General features: G+C 40.6%; 3 protein-coding genes across 3 annotated transcripts; 2 read left to right on the forward strand and 1 right to left on the reverse strand.

The window, feature by feature from the left end:
* The first annotated feature begins 9446 nt into the window (after positions 1-9446).
* LOC126607913 (uncharacterized) lies at positions 9447-11434 on the forward strand. The gene has a single exon (XM_050275627.1). The coding sequence runs from the start codon at positions 9593-9595 to the stop codon at positions 11264-11266; it is 1674 nt and encodes a 557-aa protein (XP_050131584.1). The 5' UTR covers positions 9447-9592; the 3' UTR covers positions 11267-11434.
* A 253-nt stretch (positions 11435-11687) lies between these two features.
* On the forward strand, positions 11688-19232 carry LOC126607924 (uncharacterized; the record flags this gene model as incomplete). The annotated part of the gene is made up of 1 exon (XM_050275640.1): positions 11688-19232. A coding segment is annotated over one exon (1056 nt), but the record flags the coding sequence as incomplete, so codon positions are not given.
* A 1717-nt stretch (positions 19233-20949) lies between these two features.
* LOC126608571 (senescence-specific cysteine protease SAG39-like) lies at positions 20950-22354 on the reverse strand. The gene is made up of 2 exons (XM_050276517.1): positions 21669-22354; positions 20950-21542 (listed from the first exon to the last, which is right to left on the reverse strand). Exons 1-2 carry the CDS (start codon positions 22102-22104, stop codon positions 20950-20952), a joined length of 1029 nt encoding a protein of 342 aa, XP_050132474.1. The 5' UTR covers positions 22105-22354.
* Positions 22355-25437: the final 3083 nt, after the last annotated feature.

Here is a 25437-nt window from a genome sequence, read left to right on the forward strand (position 1 = left end):
CCTGGCCCGCAAGAGCATAAACTGTGTACGGCAAAATCATCATCAAAATCATCATCAAAACCACCATCAAAACCACCAAAAGCAATCCATCACACATTTAAACTACGTTATGACTTGATCTCTTCTTTGGAAGGGTACGTAGGCAACTTAAAACTTCAAAACTTCAAGTACAGTCACATCAAAAACGCTTTGAAGAATAAAGAGCAAATTCAAAATACGAATACGAATACTTTATTTCTTTAAAGGAATGAGTTGGCAGGCGACATGGTCGGTGTGCACGGCGACGTCACCTCCGAGGAAAGTTGTAACAAAAAGCACTACAAAGCAAATCCCCGCTGCAGTCTTTTGCACAACCCCACAAGGTAAAAGTGACGTACTGGAACAAGCTCCAAGCAGCAAACAGCAGTGCATTCTGGCCACCATGATCAAAATCGACGAAGAACTTCAATAACCGCCGTCAAACGACTAGCCGGTCATGAAGCCTCTACTGCAGTTCTCTATCCGTCTGCATCCTCCCTCTGCTCAATCTTCTGCCCATTGCCAAGCAACATATGGGGGTATTTATAGAAAAAAAAAAAAAAAAAAAGATGGTGCGGATTGCACCATCTAAAAGAAAAAATATAAAAATATAAAAAAAAAATAAATAAATAAATAAATAATAAATAAATTAAAAAAAGGGGGGATGGTGCGGATTGCACCATCTGAAAAGAAAAATAAAATAAAATAACATATAAAAAATATATATATAAAATATAAAAAAATAATAATAATAAATTTAAAAAAAAAAGGATGGTGCGGATTGCACCATTGAAAAGGAAAAAAATAATAATAAAAAATAATTAAAAAAAGGGGGGGATGGTGCAGATTGCACCATTTGAAAAGAATAAAAAAATATATAAAATATATATATATAAATAAAATAAAATAAAAAAATAATAAATATAAAAAAACAAAAAAAAGGTGATGGTGCGGATTGCACCATCTGAAAAGAAAAAAAAATAATATAAAAAAAATAATAAATAAATAAAATAAATATATAAATAAATAAATTAAAAAAAAAAAGGGATGTTGCGGATTGCACCACATGAAGAAAAAAAAAACAAATGCATTGAGAGAAATAAAGTCCATTTCATTGATTTCTCTGGAAAAATTACAGACGGAACATCTACATGCCAAAAAAAAAAAGTGTAAACAAACAAAAGCCTTCATTGATCAGGTGGCGTCTCAGTACTCGGCAGAGCCCCAGATCGGAGAGGCACCAGAGGGTGATTATTCAGAGCCTCATCACTCGGCAGAACCCCAGGAGGATGAGGCACCAGAGGTTGATCATTTGGAGCTTCATTATGCGGTACAACCCCAGAAGACGAAGGCAAATGCTGTTGGAACAAACCCACAAACCTTTGATGATCAAGTAAAATTTGACCATCAGATTCCTGCATCTGGTTAATCTTCCTCTTTATGTTTGTAGCATAGCAATGTGCAAGCCTGTGCAACTGTTTATTCTCATGCTTAAGCCCTCTAATCTCCTGTTTGAGACTCATCACCTCAGCCGCCAATGATTCAACTTGACGGGTTCGAGCAAATAGGCGTTGGGCCATATTAGACACAGAACCTGCACACTGCACACTGAGAGCCAGAGAATCCTTAACAACCAACTTATCAGACCGCTTGGAAAGTAGTCTATTATCTTTGGGAGTGACAAGGTTCCGGACCACCACCGCAGCGGTCATATCATTCTTCATCATCGAATCCCCAACGGTAAGAGGACCAGTAGGGGATATGAAGGATGGGCGCCATATGTTATCTGGAGAAGACGGGGCTGCCTCTTCACCAAGGTTCAAATCAAAATGACGGTCGGAGGGTCCAGACATTTTCAAAGGTGTTGAAGAAATAAGAAGTCGGACAAAATCAAGATCTTAGAAGTGCACGAAGGGAGTTTTCTACAAGCAAAAAAAATTCAAGTGTGCTTTGAAACGAACTGCGTGCCTCTATAAAAATCAACACTCGACGGGATTTCAGAGATTGAAGAAGCGAGCTCAGAATTCGAAGAGGCCAATTCAAAAATCGAAGAGGCAAGCTCAGAAATCAGAAAAGCATCTTGCTTTTCCAGACGCGTTAGCACCCGTCACGCGCAAACTCAGCTTTGCGGAAATCACGGGCAATTTGTTAAAGCGCCAATCCCAAATATCGAAGAGGCGCCAGTCTTTTTCAGCCTCGTCAGCACCCGTCACGCGCAAACTCAGCTTTGCGGAAATCACTGGTAATTTGTCGAAGCGCCGATCCCAGATATCGAAGAGGCGCCAGTCTTTTTCAGCCTCATCAACACCTGTCATATGCACACTCAGCTTGGCAGAAATTACGGACAATTTGTCGAAGATTTCTGATGAAGAAGAAAGCACGTGAAGCCATACTGATCAATCACTCAATAGTTGCCGACACGAGTGAAAGAATAGTACATCTACAGGTATTAAAGAAACTTCCTATAACTGTCCACATTCACCCTCCATAGCAAGGTAGACATACATAACCTTTCTTCATCTCCGAGAATGCTTTCCCAACGAAGCCTCTCGAGTCACCCAGTGTTCCTTATTCCTTGGGGTACTTTTGCAAACAAATGACACCAAAGCAAAAGTATCTCATATCACCAGGGTAGAAAGCAAGAGTATCTCATATCATGCGTTCTCCCTGTCCTTTCCTTTGTCCTTGTTCTTACCTGCAAAGACAAGGATAAAGAAAGCAATATGCCGGAACCTCTACTCAAACTCGGGTAAGGAACCGACTGCTTGGAACCCTTCCCTGATTGCCTACCTAACACTGCTCTCGAGTATTCGTCTTCCACTGCTGTTGTACTTCCAAAGAAGTTGCCATATCTGCCTGGAGAACAGATAAGGCAAGTGAAAATGATACCTTGCAGCATGTGGAGACAACGTGCAGAAGAAACAAGCAGAGAAGAATGCAACCTGCACATTCAACTCAGCAGAAGGAGTCTGAGCTGAAGAACTCGAGAAGATGCCACATTCTGCCAGAAGAATAGATAAGACAAGAGAAAATGATACATTGAAGCATGTAGAGACAAGCACAACAAAGCACGTGCCGATTCATCCGCTACTTCTTCAAAATCAAAAGTATCTCATATCATCAGGGTTGCAATCACTCTAGGTGGAGGACTCGTTTTGACCCTCAAATTTTTGGGTCGACTCGCTAGGCGTTGTGGGCTGCACGTTCCGATTCACCACCCTTGAATCAAATCCTTAAAGATCAAGTCACCAACTGGAAGAAGAGCCTATCAATCTTGAAGATCATACCGTTGACCAAACTGCTCAGGTGTGAATTAGAAGGATTAAACAAAGCAACAAGTCATCACCTTCACCTCGTACCTGCTTACCATATGTTCGAGTCAACCTTCAAGAATCAAGCCTCAACGGCTTTTGAAGAAGCTTTCAGCCAAATTCAAGATCAAGCCTCGACGACCCTTGAGGAAATCACAAGTTTGATTCAAGATCAAGTGTCTACCACCCTTGAATCAAATCCAGTTCAAGAATAAGCTGTGGAAAATCAACAATTGGAGGAATCTAGAAAATCCTCCAACCCAGTTCAAGATCAAAGCTGTGGAAAGTCAACAAAGCGCAAAAACAAATACGTGCCGATTCATCCACTACCAAAGCCAAAGATCATCTACCACATGAAGCTCCTTGTGGTCCAATTTCAACCTTCAAGATCAAGCCTCGATGGCCCTTGAAGAAATCTCAAGCCCAATTCAAGATCAAGCCTCAACGGCCCTTGAAGAAATCTCCAGCCCAATTCAAGATCAAGCCTCGATGGCCCTTGGATCGACATTTACAGTAAGGGACTTCAAAACGCATCTCCTACACGTGACAAGCACATGTATACGACGCGCCTTGAAGTGAGGGCATTTGTAGACATCAAAATTTCGGTAAATAAATGTTGACCGATAAATCAAAGTTTCAACGCTCATGTATTACATAAATTTTACACGTATCGTATGTCTAAACAAAAAATCGAAATAAGTTGGAAAAGTCATCAAACAGAACACATGTCAACACTTGGTAGAAACGACTTATTTCATTTGGAATATTATATTCAAAATTAGGCCTTGGAAAATTCTATAAATAGAAGCCAATTTCATTCATTTGAAGGAACCAAAATCATTAGGCAAAATTCTTGAAGCTCTGAAACTCCGAAGCTTTCAAGCATCCAGGTTCCCGAAGAATCAAGAAAGCTCTCTTCATTCTTCGTTCTTCGTTCATCGTTCATCCTAAGATCAAGCCCAAACGGCCATTTGGATCAACAATCATCCACCAATTCAAGATCAAGCCCCGACGGCCCTTGAAGAAAGTGTTCTTCGTTCTTCGTTCATCGTTCTTCCAAGATCAAGCCCCAACGGCCCTTTGGATCAACAATCATCCACCAATTCAAGATCAAGCCTCGACGACTCTTGAAGAAAGCTCTCTTCATTCTTCGTTCTTCGTTCATTGTTCTTCCAAGATCAAGCCTCAACGGCCCTTTGGATCAACAATCATCCACCAATTCAAGATCAAGCCCCGACGGCCCTTGAAGAAAGCGTTCTTCGTTCTTCGTTCATCGTTCTTCCAAGATCAAGCCCCGACGGCCCTTGGATCAACATCCAACCGTTCTTCAAGAGCAAGCCCAAAAGCCCTTGAAGATCCGTTCATCACTGTTCTTCAAGATCAAGCTCAAAAGCCCTTGAAGATCCGCTCATCACCGTTATTCAAGATCAAGCCTCAACGGCTCTTGAAGAAACACTCATCCTCAAGATCAAGCCCCAACGGCTCCTTAAAGATCCGCTCAAATCCACTTTCAAAGATCAAGCCCACGACCCTTAAAGAACGTTCATCCAAGATCAAGCCTCGACGGCCCTTGGATCAATCACACATCAACAAACACACATCTTACGGAGATCGAATCAGATGATCAAATTTGAGAGAGATTGTAACCCAAAATCATCAAAATACAAATATTTGTTTGTGTACGTCGTTCTTGTCTCTTTCCTTTCAGGAAATTTTCGTGTTCACAAACACAATGCAACAAATATTCCAAATCTATATTAAACACCATCGTCATATTATTTACCCTTTCATTCCGCTACATCCGTCCCCTTCTCTTTACCACCACATACTCCTTACGGCTGTCCACCTCACTCTTCTACTCAAAGTTTTTGTCAATACAAATTCTTTTAAAACAAATCCAAATCAATAGAGGAGCGCGAATTTCATTTGTGAGAGAGCCTTTCACATACATAGATAATTTGAACTCAGAACATGAGAGACTGGAGTAATGCGCATGAAAATTGAAATACCCTAAATTGAATAGAGAGAACTAAAAACATTGCACAAATCCAGAAATCCGAATATGAGGTAAAGAGTAAGCAAGAAAATTTTAAAATATAAGCCAAAGCCAAAGAAAAGCTGATAGAATAAGGAGGGGAAGTAAAGAAGACTGCGCTGCAATAAGAGAGATAGAGAGAATAATGAGGGCATGACTTGGAATAGAAAACAGGTTAGATTAGAACACACTTGAATTTTAAGGGTACTAGATTGATATGCATCAACATTTGTTATAGTAGCAAGAAGAGAAAAAAAAAAGGGCAAGATGGGCCACAGACCATTCTGGTTTTTAGTGGCTTTGCCACTAATCCAAAAATGAGCATGGTGCTATCACACACCTCTTTTTATATTATACACATCTGTTAATTTCAGTTATCAGATTGAATGAACTAAAGAGAATCAAATGACAGAAATTAACACGGACGTATGAGGTAAAAAGAACTGTGTGGATAGCACCACCCAACTTCTAAGTGAGAAATATTAAGTTAAAACATAAACCGCAAATTGGATAGAGTTTTCTATTTAAACCCCATACCATGTCTAAGTTCACTCCAAAATTTTTGTTTGACATCTTATTTTCAATTTTACCCGTATTAATACAATACACTCCACAGTCCACATAAAGGTTGTTTAGCCAAATGTTAAGAGAATCTTTGCTAATTAATCATATATCAATGGTCAATTTTTGTTTTGGACATAATCAATTAAATATTTATGAGATTTTGAAGACACTGTGCAAGAAGCTCGAGGACGAAGTTAAGCAGTGGATCAAATCGCAAAATTCATGCTTCGGATTTTTGGCCCTTTTTGCTATTTAATTTTGCAATTTAGTTAGTATTTGGAATGGTGAAGGCGATGCTTGCATCTCTTGAAAACTTGAGGACAACATATGAAAATAGAACTACACAAATAGACATTGCATTTCAGAGTTTGAATTCGAATATAAAAGCAAAACCAGAAACAAACACTGCATTGCAGCATTGCAAAGTCTGAATCTAAATGTAAAAGCAGAATAAAAAACAGACACTGCATTGCATAGTCTGAACACAAATGTAAAAGCAAAACTAGAAACAAAGATTGCAACACATAGTCTAAACTCAAATATAGAAGATAAACAAAAAATAGATACTGCAATGCAACATCTAAATCCAAATATAAAAAACAAAAAAAGAAAACAAACACTGTGTTGTTGTGTTTGAATCAACAGGGTTGCGCAAGGTGTGAAGTGTAGGAGACATGCGAGTGATGTGTGAGATCGACCTGATTCAAAATCAAAGAATTTGCACACTGCCAGATGTAGTATTGGTTTGGTATTGAGATGCTTTTATAAAAAGTGGGTATAAAAAAAAGTTAAGCTAAAAAAGGTGTTTGGTAAACACTTAAAAAAACATATTTTCACAATTTTTGGTAAAAAAAAAAAACTGAAAACGTGAAGCAGCAAAAATGACTTATTCTCATTAGTAAGGGTGGGCACTTGAAATAAAAAACCGAAACCGAAACACGAACCAAACTGAACTGCACCGAACGATTTGGTTTTGCGGTTTTAAAACGGTTTTGGTTTGAAACCGAACCGCAGTGAAGGAAAACAGTTTGGTTTTGGTTTCAGCCTTTTGAAATCGAACCGAAACCGAACCGCACCGTAAAAAATAAAATATTTAATTAAATACCCATATTAGGTGTTGTGTCATAATTGATTGTTTGTTAAAGTCCATACATTTAGTATGGACTCGACCATTCTAGAAATTCATCTCTCTCTTAGTCTTCGACTTTTGGTCACTCATCAAATCATTCTTTCTCTCCCAACTCTCATATGTTCTTCACACCTTACACAAACAAAATCTGCAAATCAATTTGTCTCACGCTCACCACGCAACAACTTTGATTCTTGGAGGTTAAACCCCCCACCCCAAACAATGAACCACTGTAAGCCTCTAAGTTCTCTTTCATAGCTCCAAAGTCAACAACATTGTTTTGATTTGAAAGAGAATGTGTTTCTTCCTTCTAATCTGCCCGTAGATGAGGAGTCTCTTTTACTCATTTCCGATTCAACAAGTCAAGCAAGAAACTATAATTTCCAACGCGAATTTGGAACTTACATTGATAATTAATCATTCAACAATCTATTTTTCATGGTTTGATAATATTGTTATGAAACGACATTGAAAGAGTATAGGGAGTTGGCAAACTAAATTAAGAAAAGAGATTTGAAGCTATTTTTTCATTTTGTTTGTAAATAGTTTAAAACCGAACCGAAACGAACCAAATGATTTAGTTTCATTCGGTTTTAGCCTCAAAACCGCATCGAACCAAACCGCAAAAACTTTCGGTTTTGGTTTCACTCAAAACCACACCAAACCAAACCGTGCCCACCCCTAGTCATTAGCACAGTAGAAGCAGTTTTTTTTTTTCAAAACATAGCAATACCAAACTAGCCTGTAGTGGTATGGATTAGTAAATTTTGTTTGAATGAGGTGTTATAATGTACCTCAAAGTTTCATTGTATTTATAATTGGGAGACGGGTTCGTGACACCACTTTTTTTACACAATTTTTGACAATTTTTTATGAGACCATTTCGTAATGTATAACATTCCAAAATTGCAGGACCCTTGAATTAAATCTGAAACCATATAACCATTGGATTAAATTTGACACAAGTAAAGAAATACCTCTACTATCATGTCACCAAACTCCCCACCACCCCCACCACAACATTTCCATGACCGTCAACGTCACTCCCACTACAATGTTGTCACCACCCCCATGGTTATCATCATTGTTATCGTCACCAGCCCACCATCCTGCCACCAACAATGTGGTTACCTCCACCATCATCAACACTGCCTCCATGGTTCCACCATCAACCATCATCATCGTCGCCAACAACACCATCAACCATCATCATCATCAACACTGTAGTTACAAAATAAAATTGGGTATTCGGAAACATAAATAACCATTTGCAATGTTGCAATTTACCAAACCAACCACCCCACCGTTCTCTCCCTAAACAAGACACCGACCTCTCTCTATCTCCATGCCTCCAATTTTCTTCTTATCCTACAATCCCCTCCTCCCTCACCCTCTGTCTCCCCAATTTTCTTCTGATCCTACAACGATCAAGCGACCCCCTCTCCCTCCGCTAAGCCATTAACCATGTGATGACAAGAATGTGAATAATTTGCGACATCAAATCAAAATTTTAAAAGACACTAACCGTTAGTCAGGCGGTGGGTTGAGGTTAAGCGCCTAGGTGGCAAGACGAGGTCAAAACACGAGCCTAGGCAGATTTAAGTATATTTCTTGCATATCGTATAAATAAATGTCTGCTTATACTTAAAATATACATAATTGCATTGGGATAAATAAGTTGCAAAATATAATGACAAATAGATTAGAACGTAATGAAAACATAAGGAATAAACATATAATGTGTGTTCATCTAAGTATTCAAAAAGTCTCTTACAATTTATCAAAAAAAAAAAATTATCTATTTTCTGCTTAAGTAAGAGTTGGGACCTAGGCGGGCTGAACGGACACTTAGTTGGTTTAGGTGGATACCTAAGCAGATCTAAGCTCCATTTCTTAATTTTTAAACGCATATAAATTAATTAATACGGTGACCAATTGCCTAGCACCTAAACAAAGTCTAGATGGTCCTAAGGGAAAATTTTTAGAACAGTACATCAAACCTAAATTTCTTTGTTTAATTATTGGTGCGGTAAAAGTCTAAGGGCTCGTTTGGATGTGCTTTGAAAATGACTGAAAACACTTTTAGAGAAAATATTTTTTGGTTCCAAAAGCACTTAAAATGCTTTCTGCAAGAATCAACAGTTATGTGCTTCTTCCAGGAAGCACTTTAAGTGCTTTTCAAGAATTTACTTGCATTTTTACTAAGGATTGGTGCCAAAAATATTTTCACCAAAAGTACTTTCAGTCATTTTAAAAGCCCATTCAAACGAGCTCTAATATATGAGCGAGAAAAGTCTAATATATCAGCACCCTCTTATTGTTGCGTTGTGTTTGGGCCTACAAACTTGATGAAAGCCAGTTGAGATAGGCAAACGCAATCGCCGGCCCATTCCTAACTCTTCCTCCTTTTGTATCCCAAAATGCCCCCTCTACCTCTAGGGTTTGCTAAGTTTTCCGCACCCTCCGCCCTCCGCCCCTCACCTGCTATTTATGCAGGCATCTCACAATCTGAAACCACCGCATCAACCCTAAAAAATGGAGGCAGACACGGCGGTGGAAGTAGGCCTCTCCCTGATAAAGCAACTGGCCTCATGCAACAAAAGCAGCCGGGACAGAGCCCTCAGGGTCCTGCTCAAAACCTGGCTGCCGGCGCAACTCAACCTCCAAGACGACCACATGAAGAAGCTCTGGAAAGGCCTCTTCTACTGCCTGTGGCACGCCGACAAGGTCCCGGTCCAGACCCAGCTCATCGATCGTCTCTCCTCTCTGGTCTTCAGCCTCCACCTCCCGCTCTCCCTCCACTACTTCTCGGTGTTTTTGCTCACCATGCGCCGCGAGTGGCCCGGCATCGACGTCCTGAGGTTAGACAAGTTCTACTTATCGATTCGCAGATTTATGACTAGTTTCTTTACTTTGATGAGAAACAATTTGTGGGATTTGGAGCTTGTGAAACGTTTGATGGGTGTGTTGGAGGAGAGGGCATTTTTTGCGGATGATAAGTGTTTGGGGAATGGGGTTAATTACCACATTGCCTCGGTTTTTCTCGAAGAGCTTAGGCCATTTCTTCCGATTAAGGCTGAAGTTCTTGAGGTTTTGTTAGTGGGTTTTATTCGGGTTATTGCCAAAGTTCCCAATAAGGTGTTGTTGGGGAAGATTAAGAGTAATTTGTTTGATGTGCTGCTTGGGGCGGGGAAGAGGCTGTTGGAGGTTAAGAAGTCGGGGGAGGACTTGGATTCGAGTGATGAGTTTGTTGTCTTCGGGACAATTGCGCTGAAAATGGGGTTTGCAAGAAAGTTTTATGAATCGGGGTCTTCACCTGAGTGCTGCCAGGGGAATAGGAAAGTGTTGTTTGGCTTGCACGAGGAGTTTTTGATGTTGGAGAAAGAGTTGGAATCTTCTGGGGTTGAGATTTCTCTTCCTGATGTTGTTTATCATGATGATGAGGAGGTGCCGGATTTGGTGCCTCTTGCTGGTGAGGAGATGGACGTAAGTAACTCGGAGCCTGCTGAGATTGTCATTGCCAATGGGTCTGCTGGAAAGCGTTTGAAGAAGTGCAAGAAGAATGAGAAGGACACTGGTGGTGCTGATACAAAGGCAGAGAAGAAAAAGAAGAAGAAAAAGAAGAATAAGGGGGAGAATGGGAGTTTGGATTCAGACTCTGAAAAGAACTCTACGGATAGGGATAATGAGAATGTAGCTGCCAATGGTGAGATTTCAGATGATCAGCAGGTCACTGATGCCGTTGCTTTTAAACTTGATGATAATGTGATATTGAATTTGCAGATGCAGTTTGAGAAGATTGCTGCTGAAGCTGGCTTGGATGACGATGATCCAAGTGCCTGTGATTTGCCTACAGTTTCAGAAAAGGGTCCTATCTCTAAGAAGAGAAAGAGAATGAAGAAATCTGTTGAAGAAGATGCTGAGGGTGGCACTAATGCAAAGAGTGGGGAGAAGAGTGCAAAGAAGGTAAAGTTTTCCATGAAAAACAATTTGGTGTGGAAACCCCAAGCCCCTTTACCTCCGCAAGATTTAAGACTGCCTCCTTCGGCTACACCTAGAGGAAGTGCACTCAAGAAAGGAGTACCGCCAGGTCCGATTTGGGAAATGCCTACGCCTACTAAGAAGGTGAAAATGGTAAGAGTTGTTGCTGTCAAGAAGGCACGGAAGTCTGTCAAACGAGTAAAGAAGTTAAAATCTCGTCCTACTTAGAAATCTTTTTGTTTTTCCATGCACAAACAATTGCCCCATATGTGCTCTTTCTCGTTGCCTATGCTAGATTGAGTTTATTCAAAGTTAATTCTGACAACGATATTGGCTTGGCTTATTGGTAAAATTGATTGAAATGATGCATTGGTACAGATGCCCTTTGTTTGGTAAGTTGTTACTAACTGTTGGAGAATACACTTTCCTCTAATGTTGTACGGTTGTATACTCTAGGAATCATCTATGGATGTTTGCTCGTCAAATGTATTTTTAATCAATGTCTTACTTTTCAAAAACTCCGCCGTGTAAGTTTATCTTACATTGCCGGTCCCAAGCCCGGATAAAGGAGGAGGGGGAGGGCGTCAGGTAGTCGACAGCCGGCACTCCATGATTACGTCGAATCCTTATGAAAATGAATCCAGAATGAAATCGCGCTAAAGCTAGGGCGTCACCCGTAAGTGGCGTGCTGTGTGGCCCGAGCACAGTGATAAGTGAGCAAGGGTCGCTGTATCTCCATCGGCACCCGGATGCAGTGTTAAATGAGCAAGGGGGCTATAGAAACTTCTTTTCGAACGACTCCACTCAAAGTTGTTTGGGAGCATATGCTCTTATCAACTTTACACAGGACACACAAAAGAAGTACTTTGATCCTATTAGACGGGGAAGGGTGAAGAAGCTAGGACAGAAGGGCAGAGTTAAAGAGAGCAAAATGCGTTTAGGAACGTGGAATATAGGAACCTTGACGGGAAAATCTATGGAAGTAGTAGAAGTTATGGTGAGGAGAATGATAAATATTATGTGCCTACAAGAAACTAAGTGGGTTGGTCGTAAGGCAAAGGATCTAGAAAACTCAGGTTTTAAACTATGGTATTCGGGCACAAATAGAACGAGAAACGGTGTTGGCATCATTGTGGACAAGACCTTGACACAAGATGTTGTAGATGTCAAGAGGGTAGGAGATAGAATCATGGCAATCAAGATTGTAATAGGACAAGAACTTATCAATGTGATTAGTGCGTACGCACCTCAAGTAGGGTTGGATACGAGTTCGAAGGAGAAATTTTGGGAAGACCTTGGAGACTTGGTGCAAGGAATTGCTCAGACGGAGAAGTTATTTATAGGAGGAGATTTAAATGGACACGTGGGCAGGGAGACAGGCAACTATGGAGGTTTTCATGGTGGCCATGGTTTTGGGGAGAGAAACGAGGATGGGGAAGCTATCTTGGATTTTGCAATGGCATATGATCTCTTCTTAGCCAACACCTTCTTTAAGAAGAGAGAAGAACATGTGATCACCTACAAGAGTGGGTCGTCAAAAACACAAATAGATTTTCTTCTAATGAGGAAAGGGGATCGTATAACTTGTAAGGATTGCAAAGTTATACCAGGAGAGAGCGTGGCTAATCAACATCGCTTGTTGGTGATGGATGTACATATCAAAAGAGAGAAAAAAGAACAAGACTTGGAAGTGCCCAAGGACTAGATGGTGGAATCTAAAAGAAGAAAAACAAGCCATTTTCAAAGAGAAAGTAATCACCCAGTGTGTGTGGGATAGAGAGGGGGAAGCTAACCAAATGTGGGATTCCATGGCTAGTTGTATCCGAAAAGTAGCAAAAGAGGTATTAGGAGAGTCCAAGGGCTTTGCCCCACACCAAAAGGAATCTTGGTGGTGGAATGAGGAGGTACAAACAAAGGTGAATGCTAAGAAGGAATGTTGTAAAGCCTTATACAAGGATATGACCGATGAAAATGGTGAAAGGTATAGAAAAGCGAAGTAAGAGGCGAAGAAAGCTGTGAGAGAAGCTAAGTTAGTGGCTTATGACGATATGTATAAGCGACTAGATACCAAAGAAGGAGAGTTGGATATCTATAAACTAGCTAGAGCAAGGGAAAAGAAGACAAGAGACCTAAACCAAGTGAGGTGCATCAAGGATGAGGATGGAAAGGTTCTTGCTACAGAGAACGCGGTTAAAGACAGATGGAAAGGTTATTTTCATAATCTTTTCAATGAAGGACATGAAAGGAGTGCTTCTTTAGGGGAGTTGAGTAACTCAGAAGAGTGTAGAAATTACTCCTTTTATCGTAGAATCCGGAAGGAAGAAGTGGTTGTAGCTTTGAAGAAGATGAAACATAGAAAAGCAGTAGGCCCAGACGATATACCAATCGAAGTGTGGAAAGTTTTGGGAGAGACAGGTATAACATGGCTCACTGACCTTTTCAATAGGATTTTGAAAACGAAGAAGATGCCAAATGAGTGGCGAACGAGCACTTTGGTGCCTATCTACAAGAATAAGGGCGATGTACAAAATTGCATGAACTATAGGGGTATTAAGCTAATGAGTCATACAATGAAGCTCTGGGAGAGAGTCATTGAGCATAGATTGAGGCAAGAGACACAGGTTTCAGACAACCAATTCGGGTTCATGCCAGGGCGCTCAACCATGGAGGCAATCTATCTCTTACGAAGATTGATGGAAAGATATAGAGATGGGAAAAAGGATTTACACATGGTCTTTATAGATTTGGAAAAAGCGTATGATAGGGTCCCAAGAGACATTCTTTGGAGGATTTTAGAGAAGAAAGGAGTACGAGTAGCATATATCCAAGCTATACATGATATGTATGAAGGAGCAAAGACTGCCGTAAGAACTCATGAAGGACAAACCGAAAGCTTTCCCATAACTGTAGGATTATATCAAGGCTCATCCTTAAGTCCTTACCTTTTTGCGTTGGTAATGGATGAGTTAACAGGACATATTCAAGATGATATTCCTTGGTGTATGCTCTTCGCAGACGATATAGTGTTGATATATGAAACTCAGGAAGGGGTAAATGCAAAGCTTAACCTTTGGAGAGAAGTGTTGGAATCTAAAGGTCTTCGCCTAAGCCGATCAAAGACAGAATATATGGAGTGCAAGTTCAGTGCAAATGGAGGCCAAAACGAGTTAGGGGTGAGGATCGGAGATCAAGAAATACCAAAGAGCGACCGTTTCCGTTATCTAGGATCTATCTTGCAAAAGAACGGAGAATTAGATGGAGATCTCAACCATAGAATACAAGCTGGATGGATGAAGTGGAAGAGTGCATACAGCGTGTTGTGTGACCGCCGTATGCCACTGAAGCTCAAGGGAAAATTTTATAGGACGGCAATAAGGCCGGCGATGCTGTATGGCACAGAATGTTGGGCGGTGAAGCATCAACACGTACACAAAATGGGTGTAGCGGAGATGAGGATGCTTCGTTGGATGTGTGGGCACACGAGAAAGGATAAGATTAGGAATGAGGATATCCGGGGTAAAGTAGGAGTAGCCGAAATTGAAGGAAAGATGAGAGAAAATCGGTTACGGTGGTTTGGACATGTGCAAAGAAGGCCTACTGACGCTCCGATTAGAAGATACGACTATGGGACAGAGGTTCAGGGCCGAAGGGGTAGAGGAAGACCTAGGAAAACTTTGGAAGAGACCTTAAGAAAATACTTAGAGTACTTGGATCTAACAGAGGACATGACACAGGACAGAACACAATGGCGTTCTAAGATTCATATAGCCGATCCCACTCAGTGACTTGGATTTTCCAAGTCTCCAACCGAGAAGATTTCCTCACTCGGTAAATTAAGGGAACACTACCTCAACCTACATGCTCTACTCACAAAGCTTCAACATACAAGCTTCAACAAAAGAAAATTCAAGAACTTAGCGAATAAGGCTTTGGTGTATTTAACACAATACGTTGAAATAAATGAAAGCTTATTTATTGATATCCCCGATAAGTTACAAATATGTACATATACTTGAGTCAAAATAAATAAACAAGAGGGAGCCTTCACAAAGGTTGCTTAGGAGAAGTCTCAGCAGTCGGTAGAGCCCCAGAAAGAGAAGGCACCGGAGGGGGATCAGTCGGAGCCTCAGTACTGGACAGAACCCTAGAAGGAGGAGGCATCAGAGGTTGATCATTTGGAGCTTCATTACGCGGTACAGCCCCAGAAGACGAAGGCAATAAATGCCTTTGGAACAAACCCACAAATCTCTGATGGTCAAGTAAAACCTGACCATCAGATTCCTTCATCTGGTCAAGCTTCCTCTTCATGTTTGTAGCATAGTCATGTGCGAGCCGGTGCAACTATTTATTCTCATGCTTGAGCCCTATAATCTCCTGTTTGAGACTCATCACTTCAGCCGCCAATGATTCAACTTGGCGGGTTCGAGCAAATAGGCGTTGGGCCATATTAGACACAGAACCTGCACACTGAACACTGAGAGCCAGAGAATCCTTAACAGCCAACTCATCAGACCGTTTGGAAAGTAGTCTGTTATCTTTGGGAGAGAAGGTTCCTGGCCACTACCGCAGCGGTCATATCATTCTTCATCACGGAATCCCCAACGGTAAGATGACCAGTAGGGGAGACGAAGGATGGGCGCCATATGTTGTCTGGAGAAGGTGGGGCTACCTCTTCAACAAGGTTCAAGTCAAAACGACGGTCGGAGGGGCCAGACATTTTCAAAGGTGTTGAAGAGAGAAGAGGTCGAACAAATCAAGATCTTAGAAGTGCAAGAATGGAGCTTCTACTGGTGGATATTCAAGTGTGCTTTGAAACTTAATGTCAGCCCCTATAAAAATCGGCACTCGACGAAGCTTCAGAAATCGATGAGGCGCCTGCTCAGAAATCGAAGAGGCGTTTGCTTTCTCAAAAGCTGGGCTGCTCAGAGACCATAAGGGTCGATCTCAGAAATCGAAGAGGCGTTTGCTTTCTCAAAAGCTGGGCTGCTCAGAGACCATAAGGGTCGATCTCAGAAATCGAAGAGGCGTTTGCTTTCTCAAAAGCTGGGCTGCTCAAAGACCACGAAGGCCGATCTCAGAAATCGAAGAGGCTTGCTTTCTCAAAAGCTGGGCTGCTCAGAGACCACGAGGGCCGATCTCAGAAATCGAAGAGGCACCTACTTTTCCAGCCTTGTCAGCACCTGTCACACGCACATTCAGCTTTGCGGAAATTATGGGCATTCTGTCGAAGATTTCTGGCGAAGTAGAAAGCACATGAATCGTACTGTTCAATCACCCACTTCCCACACGTAACAGTAGCTCATGGGTACCACAGATAACTTTGCCAAAGTTCTCTGACAAAGTTGAGACACGTGAAGCTTGCAGCTCCCACTACATCGCTCTGACCAAGAAAGGTAAAAGAATTGCAAAGAAACAACACTAACAAAGTTTAGACACATAAATTTTGAAGGTCTAGCTACCATATTATTACCCACAAGGGTAAAGGAACAGTACCACTGCTGGATAATTGGAAAGTCCCGATGTGTCCACCTCTGTGCTTCGTGGCAAGGTAGACTAGCAAACATGCCAAACCTTTACTCACATTCGAGAAAACACTCCCAACAAGATTGCTTGCTCCAAAATCGAAGAGGCACCGCCCTCCGAATCTCGAGAGCCAAACTCCCAACATGATTACTTTCTCAAAAATCGAAGAAAGGGTAAAGGAACAGTACCACTGCTGGATAATTGGAAAGTCCCTGTGTGTCAACCTCTGTGCTTCGTGGCAAGGTAGACTAACAAACATGCCCAACCTTTACTCACATTCGAGAAAACACTCCCAACAAAATTGCTTGCTCCAAAATCGAAGAGGCGCCGCCCTCCGAATCTCGAGAGCCAGACTCCCAACATGATTACTTTCTCAAAAATCGAAGAGACACCGCTCTCCGAATCTCGAGAGCCAGACCCCCAGCATGATTGCTTTCTCAAAAATTGAAGAGGCATCGTTCTCCGAATCTCGAGAGCCAGATCCCTGACAGGATTGCTTGTTCGAAAACCGAAGAGGCACCACTTTCCCAACATCAAGAGCTGGATCTCCTTGGATAAAGCTTGTCTGTAATCTTCACACGCAACATTAGCTTTCCAGATACCACAGACCACTTTTTCAAAGTGCTTTGACAGAGTTAAAACATGTGAAGCTGGCAGCTTCCACTACCGTGCTATGACCAAGTAGGGTAAAGGAATAACATTATTACTTGATGTTAGGGAGACTCCTATATATGTCGACCTCCATCCCTAACGGACAGGCAGACCTGCAAAAATGCTCAACCCTTCCTCTTATCTGAGAGGGCACTCCCAACGAAGCCTTTCGAAATATTCAGCTTTCTTTCCCCCCGATAATACCTCTATAAACAAGCTATACTAGAGCAAGAATATCTCATATCATCAGGGTTAAAAGCAAGAGTATCCTATATCATGCTTTTTCCCTGTCTTTTCCTTTGACCTTGTTCTTACCTGCAAGACAAGGAGAAAGAGAGCAATCAGTCAGCACTTGGAATCAAGCTTCCAGCCAGGAACTGACTGCCTGGAACTCCTTACCTGATTACTTACCTGACATTGCTCTCGAGTACTCATCTTCAACATCTTATGCTTCCAGGGAAGATACCGCATCTGCCTGAGGAACAGATACGGCAAGTGAGAAGGATACAAGGAAGCATGTGGAGACAAGCGTAACAGCACACGTGCCGATACATCCACTACTCTGTCAAAAGCAAAAGTATCCCATATCAGCAGGGTCGAACGTACTCTAGATTTGATGGACTTGTTTTGACCCTCAAATTCTTCAGTCGGCCTTATACTCTGGAGGAAACCAGAAAACCCTCCAGCCCAGTTCAAGAATAAGCCTGTGGAAAGTTACTTCTTCAAAAGCAAAAGTATTCCATATCATCTCTTCTCATTTTTCTTCTCTTTATCCTTCATGCTGCCTGCAAGATAGGGAGAATGTGAACAATCAGCCGGAGCTCTGATTGCTTACCTTGTCTGTCACCTCTTTCAGCAGATCCCCTAGCTCGGCGACTTGGGGGACTCCTACTACATGGTTTGTATCGCGCTTGACCAAGCCTGAAACTACAAGTAAGCTTCAAGTGAAATTGATACATTACCTTGTGCATCTCCACCAGTTACAGATACCACCCCTGGATGGAGGAAGAGTACTTCCAGAGAAGATGCCACATCTACCTATGAGACAGATAAGGCAAGTCAAGACGATACCACACTCCGGTACTTAGAAGTTTCGTGGTTACGAGATCATTCTCCCACAATATTTCCTAATGTCATTTGTACTAAATCATTCACTTGTACTCACTAAAGGAGAGCTTGAACCTATGTACTTGTGTAAACCCTTCACAATTAATGAGAACTCCTCTATTCCGTGGACGTAGCCTATCTGGGTGAACCACGTACATCTTGTGTTTGCTTTCCTATCTCTATCCATTTATATACTTATCAACACTAATGACCGGAGCAATCTAGCGAAGATCACAAAAAGTGACCGTTTTCGCTACCTAGGATCTATCTTGCAAGAGAACGGAGAATTAGATGGAGATCTCAACCATAGAATACAAGCTGGATGGATGAAGTGTAAGAGTGCATCCGACGTGTTGTGTGACCGTTGTAGGCCACTGAAGCTCAAGGGAAAATTTTATAGGACAGCAATAAGGCCAGCGATGTTGTATGGCACAGAATGTTGGGCGGTGAAGCATCAACACGTACACAAAATGGGTGTAGCGGAGATGAGGATGCTTCGTGGGATGTATGGGCACACGAGAAAGGATAAGATTGGGAATGAGGATATTCGAGAGAAAGTAGGAGTAGCCAAAATTGAAGGAAATATGAGAGAAAATCGGTTCCGGTGGTTTGGACATGTGCAAAAAAGGCCTACTGACGCTCCGGTTCGAAAATGTGACTACGGGACAGAGGTTCAGGGCCGAAGGGGTAGAGGAAGACTTAGGAAAACTTTGGAAGAGACCCTAAGAAAAAACTTGAGTACTTGGATCTAACGGAGGACATGACACAAAACCGAGCGCAATGGCGTTCTAGGATTCATATAGCCGACCCCACTTAGTGGGAAAAGGCTTTGTTGTTGTTGTTGTTGTCTTACTTTTCAAAACTAGATGTTTGTGATATCTTGCTGTATTGCTATTTGATTTTAGTTGCCTCCCTTTTGTGTGCGGTAGATTTATATTCGGTTGCTAGCAAAGACCTTAGGAACCATGTTCTGCTTGTAAAAAACTTGACTCCTTGTAGTTATTTCTATGTTAGATGTCATACAAATTCCAACTCATTCACCAAGGGGAGATGTAGCATACTAGTTTCATAAACTGTCTTGTCATGCGTGTATCGAAAGATTGAGGTTGAGTCAGAATATCTATGTTTCTCCTGAAGCGACTTTGCCTTGGGGTTTACCAGTGCATTTTGTTCTTGGTTTGTAACTGTCGTCCTGGTTAAAATTCTCCCAAACAGCTAAATCTGTGTTTTTTTTTTATGGGATGCTGAATCATCTGTGTAAATTTGTGGTTGAAGTAGCAGCTGACCTGCCTGCATTGTGTTTGTTCATGTGATGTTAAAGCATAATTTTGAATACCGTGAAGATGTTTTTAGTGGACCAGTTTATCTAGGTTGTTTGAATTTTAGCTGGAAAGGTGATAAAGTTACCTTAAGACCTCCCTGGAAAAATTCAACTCCAATCACTCTTGTTCAATAAGAATACAGCTTATTACAAATGAGATGATAATCTACATTCAACCACGGAAATGGGGACGCACGAGACCTCGGGTGCAAGAGCAAATGCTCTTAACCAACTGAATCACTAGGAATTCCTTTCTCACTCTCCAAATTTAAGAGCTCCTAGGAATCCCCATCTTGATCGTCTCCAAATGACAAGGTAAATGCCCAGGCAAATTGAATTTGTTGCGCCGCCCAAGCAAAATGTGGCTCCAAGGGACTAGGAGAAGTAGTGACGGTGACGTTGGGAACTTGAGCGAGACGCAATGGTCGGATGATTGAAAGGGAGGAGGTGGTGGAACTGGAACCCAGTGTTAACTTTCTTCAATTATTTCAAATAATTACATTAATAAACTACTGTTTAATTTATTTTTATTTTATCAAGTCATCACTTAACGGTTTATTTAACAATTTTTTAACGAATATATGACATTGCAATTATATTATAACTTTATGAATCACATTGTAAAGTTTTAACGATAATGTATAAACTTGTAATTTCCCTCAAATTTAAGAGTGAAAACTATAATTTATCATACTTTACATATAGCCAATTACTCTACTACCCATGTACATATTATATCTAGTTTATTTAATTTAATTTTTTTGAACAAATGTTATTATCTACACTAAGAGGGAAATGATGGATTAGTCTCACAATAGGCGAATAATATATGATTCAAATTCCTATTTGACGAAAATCAAATAAAATAACAAATTGACTTGGCAGTGTTGGCACTATGCCTCACCATTTGGAGGGACATATTTTTGACAAGGCAAATATTGGAAGGCAAAATGCCACGTAGGCTATCAAAGTACATTTTTGCGGTATTAATTTGCTTTTCCTTGGAGATGCTCTGAGGGGGTGGATAGATAGTGTGATTGCAGATGAATTTTTCAAATTCTCTCTAAAGTTTAGCTAGGAATTCATTTAGGAGGCCATTAAAGATGATCATATACTAGCAAAAAGTTGTTTGCAAGTGATTACCTAAGCTTTAGACCATAGAACATCATAAGGTAGTATAAAACTTTCTTTTGTTTTTGCTACATTTTTAGTAGAGCGTGTGCTAAACGTACAAGTTCGTCATGTACACATCATGATAAATATCGATACATATTATACATAGAAAGCATAATTTTTATGGTAATTTAAATTACGCAGTGGGGTAAGAAGCTTCCATAGCAATGCCACAAAGACCTTCCCTTGCCTCAACACCTCTTTGCATTCTTATGTATCCTTCTTCACCCCATTGGGTGCCCCATGAGTTCTTCACCAACCAATACTTGGTACCATCAGCACTAATTCCATAACCAACAGCGGTAACCCCATGATCAAGACTTGTTCCACAAGTTCCTGTAAAGACACCGCTTGAATAGAATTGAAAATCCGAACCTCCAGCATCAATGGCAACAGAAATTGGTTGATTTGCAACAGCCTTCAAAAGGGCTTCTTCACTATTTGCAGGCACATCTTCGTAGCCAGTTATCTTTGCTGCATGGCTGGCCTCCTTCTTGGTGTTGCAAGTACCATCAACACCCGTGTAAGGATAATTAGTCTCCGTACTAAGTCCATGGTTTTTATTAATGAATTGAAATGCATCATCCATCAAACCACCCTCGCAACCTTGGTCCACACCGCTTGTGTCACAATCAACCAGCTCTTGCTCAGACAAAGATATCAGTTTACCAGTTGTAAGCTTAGTAATCCCTTCCATGGCTGCCACTGCTGAAAAAGCCCAACAACATCCTGCACGTATGTAATTGAAATTAAATATTGATGTTGTTTTTGCTTGTTAAATTAAATAAGGGTTAGATTAAGAGACATTATTTAAATAGTGAAGTTCCAGGTTTGTCTACAGATAAAATTAATTACCGCATTGGCCTTGGTCCTTGATTGGTGTCACAGCTCCTTTGTTTCTCCAATCTACAGTTGGTGGTGCAGTAACATTTTCATATTTGAAAGCAGTCGTCTTTGTGGAACATTCGTGCCCCATGAATCCATTTCTCGAGGCTTTGAATTCTTCATTCGTAAGGTCTGCAAATTGATTGACACTCAATTTGTAAAGTTTGTTTGCATCGTTGTTGGAAGATTCTATGAACGCCACATTTTCCTTGAAAGTATTGAAGCGCTTCTCCTTCTCATTTATGTCAGCATATGCACGTCCATAACGAGCCATCCATTGCTCATATTTTCCGTACATTGATGCATCGTGGAGAGTGCGAGAGGTGGCTCGAGAAGACAAGGCTCCCAAAATGAAGATGAAGGCCAGACAAATACATTTGCAGTAGTACTGGGTAATGTACTCCATGGTGTATAGCTAGTGAAGTGCAGCTAGGGTTCGATGAAGTAAATGAAAGGTATACCAAAATGGTAGGCTGCTTCATGGTTTATATAGAAAAGAGAATGGCTGGAGTTGCCATCTCCGTGCCCGAAAAGTTGGTCGGTATCCTTCGTGCCCTAGAAAATGTCCTGATATGAAAGATTAGATTATGTAACTATTATTTTAATTTCAAGTCGCGATAAATAATTACTAGCTAAGTTTATGTCTTTGTATATCTGGTTCAAGACAAAATACTTCTTGCATACAAATTACTAATCCTTTGTTTTTTATGCAGAGTTCATTATCTTGGAGTTTACCACACCTCACGACGTCCCTCGATGGCTCTATTGATTTGGTAGTAAAGTAATTTTATAATTCCTTATTACAGCAAAGAAATTTATAATTGTTACAGTTAAGTAATTTTTTTTTTTAATCTAGATGGTAACTTCTATTAAGCTTTCTATCCCACTTACTTTCCATTAAAAAAACCATGCCAATTAATGTAAAGTTTTTTTTTTTTTTTTTTTTTTTGGAACAAACAATATTATCTACAATAAGGGTAACAGAGTGTGCTTAGTCTCACAATAGGCTAGCAATAATGTGGTTCAAATATACCTTTAGCGAGAATCGAACTTAAGACCTCTCACTTACAAGTGAAGAGGAATATCACTAGACTGTAGTACTAAGTGGCTGTAAAGTTATGTAATATATAACAATCTAAGTGAAATGTATGAAGGTAAGAGCATTTTAGGGACTCCCACCACCAATTTTGAAGACTCATTTGGAGATTTTAAGGGAATATTCGAGTCTTTAAAGGAATATTGTTTGCAATGGGAGGTCTTATAGTATAATCCCTAAACGTAAGGACTAAAATAACAAAAAATCATTGCTCACTTCGTTGGAGTACTGTGGCCATTAATAAAAACCAAAATGTTATTTCTACCATTGGAAGAGAAAAACCAAAACAAAAAAGAGAAGTTGTTGTGCAGCATTCCCCAAAAAAGAGAACACGTGGGTGGGGTGGTTTCCCACTTAAAATCAACAGTGGGCTCACTATTTGAGTCCCTAGCTATATACAATCCCCACATTTGATGTATTTGGTGAGTCCTTATCTATTGAGATACTTTGAGAACTTCTATTCTGACCCATTGAAAGCCTTTTGTCCATATATTTAGGGACTACGGTTGTAGGACTCCATTTAGGGTCCCCATTGAAGATGCTCTAATGAAACTGAATGGGGATGCAGATAGAATCACTTTGTAGATACTTTGAGCAGAACCAGAACAACGTAATCAACATTTAATTAGCAAATTATTGATATGAGAACCTTAGATGTACTCGACCTCAATTCTTGTTAACGTTCGGAAGGATAATTAGTGATTTAACTTTTTGTAATTAACAATTCAAGCCATGCTTCTTCTGTTTCACAGTTGTGTCAAGAGAAACACATGCATGATAATGCATTATTGGACTAGAACTTCATGTAATGGTAACCTGTTGCGGTTCCATGCGAATCATTCTTCTCCATTAGGAGAGGCAAGGCAACCTTCCAAAGTCCAAAGTAGGTGATAAAATATCTACCTTCTGACATCCAAAATTCTCTTTTGTTTGTTGCCTAACATAGTTAGGTTGCTATGAGCGCTTAATTATACGTAAATCATAAGGAGCTCAAATGCTTTGTCTTTTGATTGTTTTAAAGAGTCTTGGAAATGCTCGAATTCTTAACTGTTAACTTTGCTTTGAACGCAGACATCAGCCAGTCGATTCTCCTCCGTTGGTCATGTCACAAAAACTTCATTTGTCTCTTTATTTGTCATGTTGAAGCGTTACGATTACAGCTTATATGTTATCCAAAAACGTTTTACGTGGAATGGAGTAAATCAATTAAATTCATGCAGCAGAGGACTCAGGAGGAAGTCCTTGTGGGAAGCGCTTGGAATCTCTACAGTAGTTGTAAATCATGCAGTCAAGTGACTGAGTAAATCAGCTCGACTCGTTCGGGGTCTTGGAAGGACAACAGGAAGTGCCTGAAGACCAAGTGCAAGCTTGGGCGTTGAAGTTTCTGTATGAGGCTGTGAAGGGGGCTTTGCTCCAATCTGTCGCCGCCAGTCCGCCGCGTGTCCCCCAATCGTCTGCATCATGCCTTGGTTCTTTGGGAAAGAAACTCCCTTGGATTCTAAGTTCTTGAGCTCTCTAATGGGTGTTCCATCCACATAGAAGCTAGTCAAGAAGAACAAAGCATAGAAGTTCAGTATATATGCATCATGCAAAAAATGAATAATACCATATGGGCTACGCTCTCTTTGAGGCTTTTGTATTCAGACTATAAATTTAGACCACACATTCATCAAAGAACACAATCTGATCAATGATTTTGATGTACAATCTGACAACATTGAACATTAGACTATTTTCATGTCACTTATAAGTATCATATCAACTGGTTGCGCCACTAATCATGTCTCCCGCAAAAATGATATTCATTTACATAACTAAATCTCTTTTGAGTCTCACTTAGTGTGACATGCGATCAGTAAATATGGTACGTACAAATAGTTCTTATTAAGTGACAAGAGATTTGGGGTGTATAGGGAGAGATTCTTGTGTGAGGTTACCAGACATTGTGGGTCATAGGTGTGGTGTAAGACCATCTCCAATCGAAGGAGGGTCAGAGGGCTTGTTTTAGCCCTCTGGCCCTCCAAAAAATTAATATTTTAATGAACTATGCAGGGCTATATTTCTTACCATCTCCAACCGAGAGGCTAGAGGGCCATAGGCCAAACATAGCCTTGTGACAAAAAACCGTCTCTAACCGAGAGCTAAAGGGCTATAGTCTAGCCCTTGGTTGGAGATGATTTTCGGTCTATGTTTGGCATCTAGACCCTTCGGTTGGAGATAGCCTAAGAGATGGGTGAGACACAAATAGAGTCGGGTGAGCATGAATTATAAATCAGGACTTGGTGGGATAGGGAAATGCTTTTGTATCCGCATGGACACATGGTCTGGATGCCGGACTTTCGAATTTCTCGTATATAAAAGATAAAATAGTATAAAATATTACAAAAATACTTTTAGAGCGGTCGTTAATGCACGTACACGCTATTAATTTATTTACAACAAGTCACAATTTAGTATCAAATTCACTATATATATATATATATATATGTGTGCGCGCGCGCCCGCATCGTCCTCATATATGTGTGGGTCGAAGCTAAGACCTTCTATAACCTAGCGAGACCAAGTATTCTGGACCAACTAGCCATGTACATAATATCACAAGTGTACAACTGTTGATTCCTTGTTGGTTAGATATTGATGGCT

This window comes from Malus sylvestris, chromosome 16, assembly GCF_916048215.2.
Source record: "Malus sylvestris chromosome 16, drMalSylv7.2, whole genome shotgun sequence".
Taxonomy (NCBI): Eukaryota; Viridiplantae; Streptophyta; class Magnoliopsida; order Rosales; family Rosaceae; genus Malus; species Malus sylvestris.

Bases quoted from the DNA above. Each gene is read 5' to 3' on its own strand.
- LOC126607913 (XM_050275627.1), top strand. From the start codon at position 9,593: ATGGAGGCAGACACGGCGGTGGAAGTAGGCCTCTCCCTGATAAAGCAA.
- LOC126608571 (XM_050276517.1), bottom strand. From the start codon at position 22,104: ATGGAGTACATTACCCAGTACTACTGCAAATGTATTTGTCTGGCCTTC. The intron at 21,543-21,668 runs GTAATTAATTTT...ACATACGTGCAG, and splicing joins CAAGGACCAAGGCCAATGCG to GATGTTGTTGGGCTTTTTCA.